Consider the following 13,131-nt stretch of genomic DNA (forward strand, 5'->3'; position numbering starts at 1 on the left):
ATCTCCTGAAAGCCCTATCTCCAGCCCTAAATACTTGCTTCAATGTGTGTATTTCACGGAAACACAATTTAAAGCAGTCACTTTACCCTGAGGAAGCCTGAGGGGATTTTTCTCTGATTTTAACTGTGTGAACCTGATGAGGCTTAGAGACATTGGGGGCTCCCTAATACTGCCCCTACCCCTGACACTCCAGCTCTCAGGTTAGTCCAGGCCTAGACTCCAGCACTTGCCTTTACAGATAAAAGCTTTTCTACCAGTTTCCTGCTGCAGCCTTCTGCCCTTGGTACACTGTGATTCTCAACACCTCTCTCTCCAGTTTTCAGGATGTTTGATTTGTCCTAGGACCTTAGCTCTCTAATGGATCTAAGAAGATTTGCTGCTTTTCTGTTTGTTCAGCTTTTTCTTATTGGCAGGAAGGGAGTGGTGATTTCTGAGCTTTACATGGGAGATCTGAAACCAGAAGTAGTGTGTTTTTGATTTGAGTTTCTGCACATGCCATGCACATGTGCAGAAGTAGAGTTGACTTTTGTGTGTTGGTTTTGCATCCTGTGGCCTTACTGAACTTGCTTATTAGTTCTAGGAGTTTCTTTGTTGCCTTCTTCATCTCAAACCCTTGCTGTTGCCAAAGATAGTCCCTACAACTCATTTTTCCTGGTGCCTGCTTTTCCCACATGGCCAATGAAAACAGCTTCTGCCTCAGTCCACTTGCAGGTTCCCAGCTCTCGGTGTTCATTTCCATGGTGAGCCTGTGGTAGCCTTGCTTGGTCCTTGCTGTAGTTTGATCTGGAGTGTCCCCCCCAAGGCCCTTGAATTAAAGACTTATTCCCCAGAGTGGCACTATTCAGAGGTGGTAGAACCTTTAAGAGGTGGGGCCTGGTCATTGGGGATGTGCTTCACAAAGGGACTGTGGGACGCCAACCCCTTCCTTTCTCTCTTTGTTTCCCAGCCACCATGAGGTGAGCTTCTTTGTTCCACCATGTGCAACCCACCATGATGTATACTGTCTTACCACATGACCCAAAGCCATAAGGCCAATTGGTCATGGACTGAAATCTCAAAAACTATAAGCCAAAATAAACCTTTTCTTTTTGTAAGTTGATTATTTGAGGTATTTGTTACATTAAAAAAAAGGTGACTAACACAAGCCTCATGTAGGATGATCATGGATTCACTTAAGAACACTTATGGATCTGCATTTGTTGGGAATGGGCAGCTTCTTGTGGAAATAGCCCATGTAGGGCCTTCCTGGATTCAGAGTAGCCACCCTGCCTTTTCCCTTCTCCTGTTACCTCTGTAACATATTTATAAATGGATTTATAGATAACCATTTGTCCTCTTTCCCAAAAATTTTTATTATGAAAACCTTTAAACATAGAGAAGTTGAAATAGCATATAGTGATCACCTACCTACCACAACCTTAATTTGACTATTGTTACTGGCATATATGCTTTTAGTTCTGTTTACATGTCTCCATGTTTCTTGAGTCTATTTTTTGAATCATTTGAAGGTAGATTACAGATACCATGATACTTCACTCCTAAATATTTCAGCAGGCCTTTTCTAAAAATATGTTCTATCTAACCATACTGTTGCTCTCACACTTAACAGTAACTACGTAACACCATCCAGAATTCAGACCACATTTTCTCACTTATTAAAAAATGGCTTACATAGTAAATTCTTTGGCCCTAGGATCCAGTTGTGGCTGACACATTTTATTTAACTGTCAAATCAATTTATTGGCATAAACCAACCACACAGTAGTACTCATGGAACCTGTAGATCAGGGATTCAGACACAGGCACATCTCTGATGGTTTGTTCCTTCTATATGGCATTGGGACTGTGGCTGGCAAGATCCAGGCTGATCATCTGGGGACTCTTTCTGAATGTGTTGACACAGGGTCTCTCTCTGAGGCTGGGATCCTGAAGAGAGTATTCTGAGAGGTAGAAGTCACTCCCCATCACTCTCACTGAGTCCCCCCAAAGCCACATGGGCCCATGTTCAGGTAGGCCACACTGCAGAAGAGGACATGGGTAGCAGGTGATACAGGGACATCTGTGGAAATATAGTCTACCCAAGCATCTCATTAGTCTTTTTGACCCGTATCTCCAGTTTTTCCCCATGCTTCTGGGAGAGACCAACTGGTTGTCTCAGGTACCCTCAGAATGTGGTAATCCACATTCTGGATTACCAAGGTGCTTCCTGTTTAGTCTGGTCCTGTGTCACATGTTTGTCTCATAAATTGGAAATTAGACCTAAAATCTTAATCAGATTGAGAGGAGTTATCTTTGACACAAATATCCATTTATTTTAACGTGTGCTCTGGAGGTGGCTGCTGACATATCAGCTTCTGCAGTAAAAGCTAGCTGAAGGCAAGTTAGAAGTTAAAGAGAATAACTGCCATAAACATCTGTCACCAGAAGCAGATGGCATCTACACCTTCTGAAACAAGGCCCTGAGAAGTTACAACGTCACCTATGTAGCACCTGGCCGGGGACACCAGGAAGCATCAAACTCTAAATGAGGAACTGTTAAAATGGGGGAGGGATTGTATTTGACAAAAATGTCAATGATAGAAAGTCAAAGGCTATGGAAACATCCCACATGCAGGGAGGCTGAGAAATGACAGATGAGACACCACCTGACCCTGTACTGAGGGAGGGATGTTATAAAGGACATCACTGGGCCAGTTGATGAAGCTGGAATGTGTGTGGGACATCGAGGTCACGTGTGAGAGAGCACTCCTGTTATCAGGAAACATGCTGCAGGGCTGGGGTGGGGAAGAAAACATCATGTGTATGTGCGTGCTTTTGCACATATACATGTGTGATAGTGCAAATGGCAGAGCAGATGGGGAAGATGCTGTCATTTGGGAGCCTAACTGAAGAGTGTGTCAATTTTCCTTTCAATGTTCTCCTTTTGCAATTTGTCTGTATGTTTGAAATTCTTTCCAAAGACTTTTAAATACTAAAATTGAGTAGAAGAAAATTGACTATAGCTTATTTATGTTAGGAGTTGAAGAAAGATTCAATTTCTATTGATGAAATCAAGGCTGTCCTCAAGAGGACAAGATGAATGTACATTAATATTGAAAATCAATGTTAATTTTCACCAAAAATATAAACACAGGAATGATCTCCAGACAGAACTACCTAGAACCTAAGACATAGTAGCAACATCTCCATCCTCAGTCCTGAGGTTCTAGGGAAGGGATGAGAAGAGCTTGAGAACAGCATGCAGACTCTCTAACCTGCATAAATCCATACTACGAAGCAACTTTCAGGTTCCACTGTGTGCTAATTAAACCCACAAAAAGACAATGGTGTCAGCCTAGATCTGGGAGATCACGTGTGTGCTGACAGTAGTGCTTCAGAGGATGCCGCCCACAGAGCTGCCAACACTGTGTCCCCCAAACTGACTGCTGTGGAAAAATAAGAAAAACTGGCCTATAGGAAATAGTTATGACAAAAAAAAAAAAAAAAAAAAAATCAAGAATAGCTGAAATTACCTTGGTAAAAGACTGTAGGACCAACTTTCCAGGTGCCATTTTGGTGCCTGTTGTCTTCACTCATTTGCCCCATGTGTTTGCTGTAAACTCACTACCCAGTGAGAGAAAGTAAAATGCACTGTTTAATGGGCACACTCCTGCTGGAAGCTGTGCTGTGTCTCTAGTGACAGAGGCCAAGGATTAGGTTTATTTTTTTTTTAACTTTAAATTGCTTAAAATGTTAGAAATAGCCACAGAGCAAGTAAAGATGTGGAAGGTCTTCGGAATGGTAGTTCAGTGGTCGTGGCACATGACCATCTCTGGTAGCATAATGTGTCTCACTTCTAGGTTGACAGAGCTGGTCCTAAGCACAACCAACACTGAGGCTGAACCATCTTCAGCTCTGTAGGACATCTAGTCTCAGATGCCAGTGGCTTCCCCCTCCTCTAGTTGGGACCATGGGAATGATCTAAATTGAGCTGCTGGTTTAAAAAGCATTTGTTTGAATCTGTTTTAACCTTTGTATCTGTAGAGTCAGAAATACAAGGATGAATTGTCACAGCTCAACTGCAGAGTCCTTCAGCTGGAAGGAGATGCTTCTTCACATCAGGCCCAAAAGGAGAAGAATCATGTTGCCGTTCAGCTATTGATGGAGAGACTAGAGGAGGCAGGGCGCCGGGAAGAGCAGCAGGTGAGTGAACTGAGGCAGTTCCATTAAGGTGCCTACTCTGCAGCCAAGCAGTGGGGAGCCAGGCAGTGGAGACTCAGCTGCAAAGACTCAGGTCAGGATAAACCCTGACATCCTGCAGGTGGATGCCCCAGCAGTGAGGTAGGGGGCTTCCCAAGCCCTAGAGAAGTGGGTGGACCTGAGCAGCACATCATCACGATCTAGAAAAAGTAGAGGGTAGTTTGGCAAAATATGTATCAAGAGCCTCAAGAATGTCTCTATGATTTGAGTTCATAATTCTACTAGGAGCATTATGAGAAATTTAACTGGAAGTATTTTCATTGCTGTGCTGCAAAACAGACTGGAATCAGTTTGAATCATTAACAGTGGGTGAATGCATAAACGATAGTGCAACCATTAAAAGCCAGATTCTTAACAACACTTGATGTCCTGGGAGAACAGTCCAGTTACATCAAGGAGGACGGTACTGTGCTTTATCTTACTGACTTGTTGATAGAGTGTGTGTAGAAGAGGGGTGAAAGAGTCACCACAGCATGTCAGGTGTGGGCCTCAGGCTCAAGAGTTCATGGGGGGTTTATACTTGCAACTTTTTATTTTCTGTAATTTTCTCAAGTTTCTTCACTCAATATATATTAGATTGCTAAGATATTTCTTTTACTTGTGAATTTTGTTTTTTAAAAATCAGGGTGACCGAATCAAAAAACTTGAAGTTGAACTTCAACACGTGAATCAAGAATGTCAGAGTCTGAGGCTGTCACAGTCAGAGCTGACAGTGAGCCTTGAAGAAAGTCGAGAACAGGTGGGTCTGTGCAGCAGTCAGAGGCACTTGATATGGTCCCAGTCTGAGAGAAGCATCAACAAAATGCTAATGGACAGCATTGCCAAACCTAGTTCAGCCCAGAGAGGTTAGTAGGCAGCCTGAGGTCCTACAGCTAGTGAGAGACTTAACATGTCTAGGACTGAAGCTGGTTCCTTTCTTTTTACCATATAGTTACATCAGCCCTGATTCACACAGGACCCCATGATTCCTTCTTCTGTCGTGGGTCTTAGAGGTGAAGCAGGAGTGAAATAGCCAAGGAAACTGTGTTCTAGATGAAACCTTGGCAAACTAATTTGTGTTTAGATCTTATCTCCAGTTGCTCAGAGTTGGCCAAGATACACAGAATTAATCACATTCTGTGACCCTCAGCCAGAGCTGTGCCTCAGAAGTGTGAACTCCCCACTTAAAGAAGGATTAGCATGCAGGGAGGGCTTGCAGGGGTTATACTGCTCCTGTGAAACAGGCTGCAAAGATGCTGGATGGGACAGAACCTGATTCTTCCAGGGATCTGTCATGGCATCCCAGTGCCATCATGCTGAGGATGACAGGCACAAGTCATGTGCAGAAGCTCTGACTAGTGGGAGCTTGGCTGTCATAATTCCAAATAAAGGAGCTCTCTGAATTCCTAGGTGTGGTGGCATACTCGGGGACCACAAAGAAAGGAGTGGGCCCTACTGCCCTTTAAGTTGTGAGATATCCTTAAATGCAGAGAATAACTTACCAAGGCCTTCACTTCTGTGTCAGCTGAACTGTTAATCATACTACAACTATTGTTACTTCTCTCGGTGCAGTTGCACAGTGCCCATCTGAGGCTAAAGGCAGCCCAGTCCCAGCATGCACAGGAGGTTCAGCACCTGCAGAAGCAGAAGAGCCAGCTGGTGCCTGGGGCCTGCGTGACTGAATTGCAGCAATTACTCAGCTTCCAAGAAAAGGAGGCTGGGAGGCGACTGAACGCACAGAGAGTGAGTGGGGATACTACACTCCAAGCTGGCTGTTTGGGAGAGGGCTCTGAAGGCCAGTTGATGTGCTGGGAGGGTACGCTTCAACTGCTGGTCCTTAACCAGAAACTGCCCAACTTATAAAGCCCAAGGCCCAGGGGTGGGTAGCTCCATGGCCACTTTTAGCAACCTGAAGGCTAGTTGTAGGGAAGTTGTGGGCTCCCCTTCTTCACCTTGACAAGACACTCTCTAGCAGATGTTGAAGATGGGTCAGAGAGGGCAGGGGAGCCTCTCAAGAGAGCACAGGAAGGAGCTAGCTGACCCTGAAGACCACTTCAACTCATCTAAGCCAGGGACCATCTGTGTATAACACATATAGGGGAACTCACTTTGGAGTCATTTATAATTAAAATTCTAGGACCAGGTCTTTGAGGACAAAGTAGTCTAGAGATTCTCTCTGAACTACAAAGAGAGATGGTCATTTTGTGGCCCTGGCAGACATCTTTAAACTACTACTCTACAGATGGAAGGTCACCTACGGTAACACTCAGATTTGTACATTTTAGCCAATCATCCTGAGATGATTCTGTTTTAAAAGTAAATACTGGGGCTGGGGATATAGCTCAGTTGGTAGAGTGCTCACTGCCAAAAAAAGAAAAAAAGTAAATACTGTTGTGTAACCTTCTGTGGCAGGAAGAACTTGAAAGGCAGATGAAAGCCAGGGAAGGGTGGGCCGAAGAGGCAGAGATGCGCTTGCAGAATGTGGAGTGGCTGCTACAGGAGAAGGTGTATGAGCTGAGAGAACAAGTGAGTTGCAACAATTCTTATCACTACCTTCAGACCGTTTTTTTTTTTTTTTCCCCCACATTTTTTTTACTGGTGCATTATAATTATACATAATAGTGTAGTTGTTATACAAACATAACAATGCATGCAACATAATTTGCCCAATATTTTTTAATTTTTACATATTTAATTTGTTCTAATTAGTTGTACATGACAGTAGAATGCAGTTTTACACATCATATATAAATGGAGCATAATTTCTCATTCTTCTGGTTGTACATGATGTAGAATCACACTGGTTGTATATTCATATATGTACGCAGGGTAATAATGTCAGATTCCTTCTACAATGCTTCCTAGCCCTATGCTACCTCCCCTCCCTTCACTCCTTTCTACCTAATCCATAGTAACTCTTTGCTTCCCTAGCGCTCCCCGTTTCTTGTGAATTAGCATCTGAATATCAGAGAAAACATTCAGCCTTTGTTTCTCGGGGATTGGCCTATTTCACTTAGCATGATATTCTCCAGCTCCATCCACTTAACAGCAAATGCCATAATTTAGTTCTTCAAGGCTGAGTAATATTCTATTGTGTACATATTCCATTCCATTGTGCACATTTTCTTTACCCATTCATCTGTTGAAGGGCATCTAGGTTGGTTCCATAGTTTAGCTATTATGAATTGAGCTGCTGTAAACATTGATATGGCTGTGTCACTGAAGTATGCTGATTTTAAGTCCTCTGGGTATATGCTGAGGAGTGGGATGCTGGGTCAAATGGTGGTTCCATTCCAAGTTTTCTAAGGAATCTCCATACTGCTTTCCAGAGTGGTTGCATCAATTTGCATTCCCAAGAACGATGTACGATGTACCTTTTCCCCTACATCTTCACCAACACTTATGGTTGCTTGTATTCTTGATAATTGCCATTCTGACTAGAGTGAGATATCTTAGAGTAGTTTTGATTTGTATTTCTCTAATTGCTAGAGACATTGAACATTTTTAAATATATTTGTTGATCGATTGTACATCTTCTGTTAAGTGTCTGCTCATTTCCTTAGCCCATTTATTGATTGGGTTATTTGCTTTTTGGGTGTTAAGTTTTTTAAGTTCTTTATATATCCTACAGATTAGTGCTCTATCTGAGGTGCATGTAATAAAGATTTTTTCCCAATCTGTAGGCTCTCTTCATGTTATTTCCTTTGCTGAAAAGAAGCTTTTTAGTTTGAATCCATCCCACTTATTGATTCTTGATTTTACATCTTATGCTTTAGGAGTCTTGTGAAGGAAGTCAGATCCTAGGCTGACATGGTGAAAATTTGGGCTGATTTTTTTTCTGTTAGGTGCAGGGTCTTTGTTCTAGTGCCTAAGACTCCACTTTGAGTTGAATTTCACGCAGGGTGTGAGAGGTAGGGGTTTGATTTCATTTTGTTACATGTGGATTTCACAGCACCATTTGTTGAATAGGCTATCTTTTCTCCAGTGAATGTTTTTTGGCATGTTTGTTTAGTATAAGATAACTCTATTTATGTTGGTTTGTCTGTGTGTCTTCTATTCTGTATCATTGGTCTATGTGTCTGTTTCAGCATGATTGTCCCTTTTATGACTGACTGTTCAGCAGCTGACCCAGGAAGAGCTTGTCTTCACAGAATCTAGAGAACCCCATTCTCATTTTGATTCTAACCTTTAGCCGGAGAATGTAAAATCATTTTCATAAGATAAATAAGTAAAAGTAATCCATAGAAGACAGATTTTGCTAAACACACCCCATGCTATATTTGTACATCACATGTATTTTCTTTTGGGAATTGTCTCAAGATCCCTTTTTGAGGTATTCACACTAAGGACATCATTTGTTTATTTGTTGGTTCATTCTTTTTTTCCTTCTTTTGGCACCAGGGATTGAACCAGGGGTGCTCAACCACTAAGCATCATCCCCAGCCTTTTTTTTTTTTTTTTTTTTTTTAATATTTTATCTCAGTGCCTCACTAAGTTGTTGAGGCTGGCTTTGAACTCAAAATCCTCCTGCCTTAGCCTTCCAAGCCACTGAGATTATAGGCACGAACCACCATGCCTGGCTTGTTGATTCCTTCTTTCAGCCAGAGGGCATCTTCTGTTGACTGAGGCATCACTCTAGGCAGACCCTGGGATACCTCAGGGATGTTTTGGAGGTGACAGAAGCCTCCAGATAGCACAAGTAACCTCAGTCATGGGCATATTCTGAGGAAGAGGGTGAGGAGACGAAGGGATGTGGTTGTGGTAAGCAGGACCACGCTGAGGAATGGCATTGGACCAGACACCCAGTGACCCAGCAAGGGTAGGTCTGGCTGTGTCCCTGGCAGAAGACCGGTGGACACTGGAAGTCTCCATTGCTTACTGAGTGCAACTTCCCTGTGCATTGGGAGTTGTCTCCCAAGTCACAGGGCGGTGTGAAAAGACACACACATCACCATGTGCTAGGGACCTTGAGGAGGTGCTTTGCGAGAACCCAGGCAAATGTCCTAAATTGGGACCACGTGTGATGTATTTGAAGGTCAAGGAGGAAATCACCAGGGATGGTGTGAACTGACTGGGGTGGCATTACAGGGAGGCAAAGCCTGTCCTGTTCTATAGGCCATAGGATTTTGCATTTTATTTTAATTGTTAGAAGCCACTAGAAGGTTTTAAGTATAAGAGCACGCGTGATATGTCTATTTTTTCAGTGAAATTACACCAGGGAAAAGTAATTGTTTATAGTCTGATTGTTGGCAACAATGTGCCCAGGGTGGCAGCAGTGTGACAGCATGATGTGGTACATTGCCGGGAGGACAAGGCCCCAATACTGCAGGAGCCAAATGAAGTGGAACAATGAGGTTAGACACCAGCTGGGCATATGCCAGCATCTCTATTCACTGCTCCAAGAAATTCAAAGAGATGTGAAAATCTAGAAAAATATTTTGCTTCCCTAGCAATTGAGTACAGTTTGATTTACCAGAGGGATCCTGAGTTGATCCAAACTGAGTGAGACATTTGGGCCTTTCTCTCATGAGTCTTGGTTATGTGGAAGGTTGTGGTCATCCTGCATGGGAGATCCTCCTCAACACCTTCCCTTCCCTGCCGTGCCAGTCCTCTGTCCCTCCCGGTGTTATCTCATTCACCTGCTCTGGTGACATACTCTTCCAGTCACTACCTCAGTTTGTCTTTACTCCTGGGAAACCTTAATTCTGGTTAAATCCTGTGGCTTCTGCTCACCTGCCCCTGTCCCCAGCCCCATGCTAGTTTCCTCTATTCCCTACAGAAGGGGGGTTTCCTCCTCCCACTCTTTCCTCTCTGACACCTGGCTCCTGTAAGCTCTTCTATCAGCTGCAATTTTGTTGCTCATTTCACAGACCAGACATCCCAGGGAGAACCTACTAGCACTCCATTGACATCTTACCACCCATATCCTGTGCCCTCCACCTTCTCTCTGGCCACTACCTCCACAGCCAGTCTCTCCTGGTGCTCTCACTGCCACTAGGACACAGACCTTAAAACTCCTACCTTCTCCAGCACCACCAGTTCTCCAGTCCTCTTCAGAGTTTGTGAACCTGTCACCCTGATTCCACACCTAATCCTTAGAGCCACCTTCAAAGTAGACACTGAACCCAACATGTCTCACCTCATCTCTGGCATCCTGACTGGTTTACTGTGTCCTCCACCAATCTACTCTCAGCACAGGTGCAGTAGTCATCTTTTAAAACATGCACTTGATCCTATCCCTCTGCTCAGAACCAGTCTTCCTATGTCTCACAAGTAAAAAAGCAGTTTTTATAACAGTATCTAAAGTTCCACCAAGTCTCCTTCCTTTTACCCTCCCCTCCCCTCCCCTGGTCTGCCTCCAGCTCAACATGTCCCTTCAGCTACAGTTCACCCCAGCCATATGCCAGCCACAGGGCTTGTTCTTCCCTCTGTCTGCAGTGTCCACATCTAATCTCTTTGATTCACTCCCTCATTTTATTCACATCTCTGTTCAGATATCCTCAGAAATGTGGTTTACTCCACCCAAAATGAAAATGCATGACCCACCCCCAGCTATCTGTCCACTACTAGGCTCCTTAGCATATGCATGTTTCTACCCTCTGCTGCCTTCTGTTAGAATACATGTTCCATGAGAACAGGGATGTTGCGAGGGTAGTGGGCACATGTGGTGTTGTGTAGTAACTACTTGTTGAGTGAAGAGATTCTGTGTGGGCTCACAAAGCCCAATACTCAGCCCTGAGCCTTCATGTCTCGGGCAAGGTCATGGAAGGGCAGCTGACCTGAACAGCCTGTGTCCACCTCTGAAGCCCATCCTACGATGGTTTGGGTGAATGGCTCACATACCCAACTATGAGGGAGGACAGAGTGCCTCCATATGTCCTGTGCATCATCACAGGCAGCAAAGCACCCAAGACAAACCACACATTTTTGGTAAGTTTTTGTTAGGTAAGTTTTGTCTTGAAGTTTTTGTTGTTTCACACTGCATTAAAATAAGAAGAGATTTTTTGAATCCTGATTTTGGTCTTTTTAAGTCTTTGTTTCCTGGCCAAAAAAAAAAAAAGATTCTCATGAAGTTGCCTTAAATTCTCCTTACATGATCAGCATATTCTCAATTTCCTCCCTCAGGCCAGGGAACAAATATGCCATATCTAATATTTGTATCACATCTGGTAGCAACCTAAAATTATGGTCAGAACAGATTTGAATGGATAAGAGGGAGCAGGCTGCTTGTGTAACTTTTCTGCACTGGATTCACAGTAAAGCATGGCTTTTTCTCCTCTATAGTTCAAAAAGAACACTAAATCTGATCTGCTGCTCAAGGAACTCTATGTGGAAAATGCTCACCTCATGAAGGCTCTTCAGGTCACAGAAGAGAAGCAACGAGGTGCCGAGAGCAAAAATCGCATCTTGGAAGAAAAAGTTTGTGCTCTCAACAAACTGATTAATAAGATTGCCCCAGCATCACTCTCTGTGTAAAGACTACTGGTTTCCTAGAATTCATTCTAAGGAATGTTTTGTTTCTGTTTTTGCAGTACTGGGATTGAACCAAGGGGCGCTCTACCACTGAAATACTTTTAAAAAAATCTTTTAAAAAAATAATTAAAAAAAAAAAACTCTTTTAAAAAAATAATCCAACTCTTTTAAAAAAATAATTTTAAAAAAAATTTTGATATAGGTATAAATTGCCCAGGCTGCCTGGAACTTGGGATCTCTTGCCTCGGCCTTCCAAGTAGGGTCGAATTATAGGCATGGGCCATTACACCCAGCATGAATAACATCTTTTAAAATTAAGCCACTCTGATGCCATAATTTGCTATGGTTCATCATCTCTGCATCTTCAGAAACTGAGGACTGTGATTCTTCACCCTGAAACTAGTGAATGTCCACTGTGTACCAGATGCTGAGAAAATATGCTGGTGCAGTAGAGAACATTTTTTATTAGCTGTCAGGGGTAATTTCCAGTCTTGCTACATACTGATGAAACAGATTTTAGGGGCTCTCAGCAAAGAACAGTTAATGAGAGAGTTGTTAAAATATTTTCAGTGTTGTACCTTTGCCTGAAAAGGTTAAAATGCAGAATTGTGGCTCTGTGCACAATTCACCATTTCACTGTTACTGTTTGGGCTTACATCATTTGAGTGCTTGATGGTGGATCTGTACACACATTCCAGAAAGGCTTTTGTTACTGTGAACTGTCAACCAGCAATTATAGGAGGGGACAGAAAACCTTTCAGGGACTGCTCCCCTGTGGGGGAGAAGTCTGGGAAGAGCCTAAGTTCTGTGGACTCAGGGATGATCATGTTTATTACGAATGCAATCTTTTCCTCAATGAAATGTCATCACACTGGAAATTGTACCTATGTAAAAAAAAAAGTATAGTTTTTTATCTGAAATATACATAAATTATGGCCATTTGGTTTATTGGAATGTACGTACTACTGTAATATGAAGAATTACTGTATTTACAATAAATTCTTTTCTATTAAAATTGTTCTTTAAAATTTCAAACATGTAGAAAACAAGTTTTATAAGAAGCATCCATGTACACACACAGCAACTAGATTTGTTTGAGATAACTTTCTGCTACATACTTTTAGAACAGAGATGGAAAACCAGTTCTGTCCTTGATCTTCTCTTGAGGCAGCCACCATCCTGAAGCTGGCATGCCACCTCCTCTTTTGGCACTTACTATAAATGCTTGTAGGAGAAAAACTTTACAGCACTATGGAAAGACTCAAAAGATTAAGTAGATGTTTTTTTAAAACTCAGTAAACTGGAGATAGAATGGAACAGTTGTTTGTTTGTTTCTAAGTACTGGGCATTAAACCCAGGGGCACTTTCATCACTGAGCTATATCCTTAGTCCTTTTTAATTTTTAAAATTTTGAGACACGGACGGTCTCAGTTACCCAGG

General features: G+C 42.7%; 1 protein-coding gene across 1 annotated transcript in view; it reads left to right on the plus strand.

The window, feature by feature from the left end:
* The window catches only part of LOC306650833 (ninein-like protein), a 136,084-nt gene extending 124,332 nt beyond the window's left edge, over positions 1-11,752 (plus strand). The window contains 5 exon segments of the mRNA XM_079123159.1: positions 4,024-4,182; positions 4,865-4,978; positions 5,791-5,961; positions 6,631-6,744; positions 11,503-11,752. Coding sequence (XP_078979285.1) covers positions 4,024-4,182; positions 4,865-4,978; positions 5,791-5,961; positions 6,631-6,744; positions 11,503-11,694 — 750 coding nt within the window. The 3' untranslated portion in view covers positions 11,695-11,752.
* The last annotated feature ends 1,379 nt before the right edge of the window (positions 11,753-13,131 follow it).

The sequence above is a fragment of the Sciurus vulgaris genome, assembly GCF_902686455.1.
Source record: "Sciurus vulgaris genome assembly, chromosome: 2".
Taxonomy (NCBI): Eukaryota; Metazoa; Chordata; class Mammalia; order Rodentia; family Sciuridae; genus Sciurus; species Sciurus vulgaris.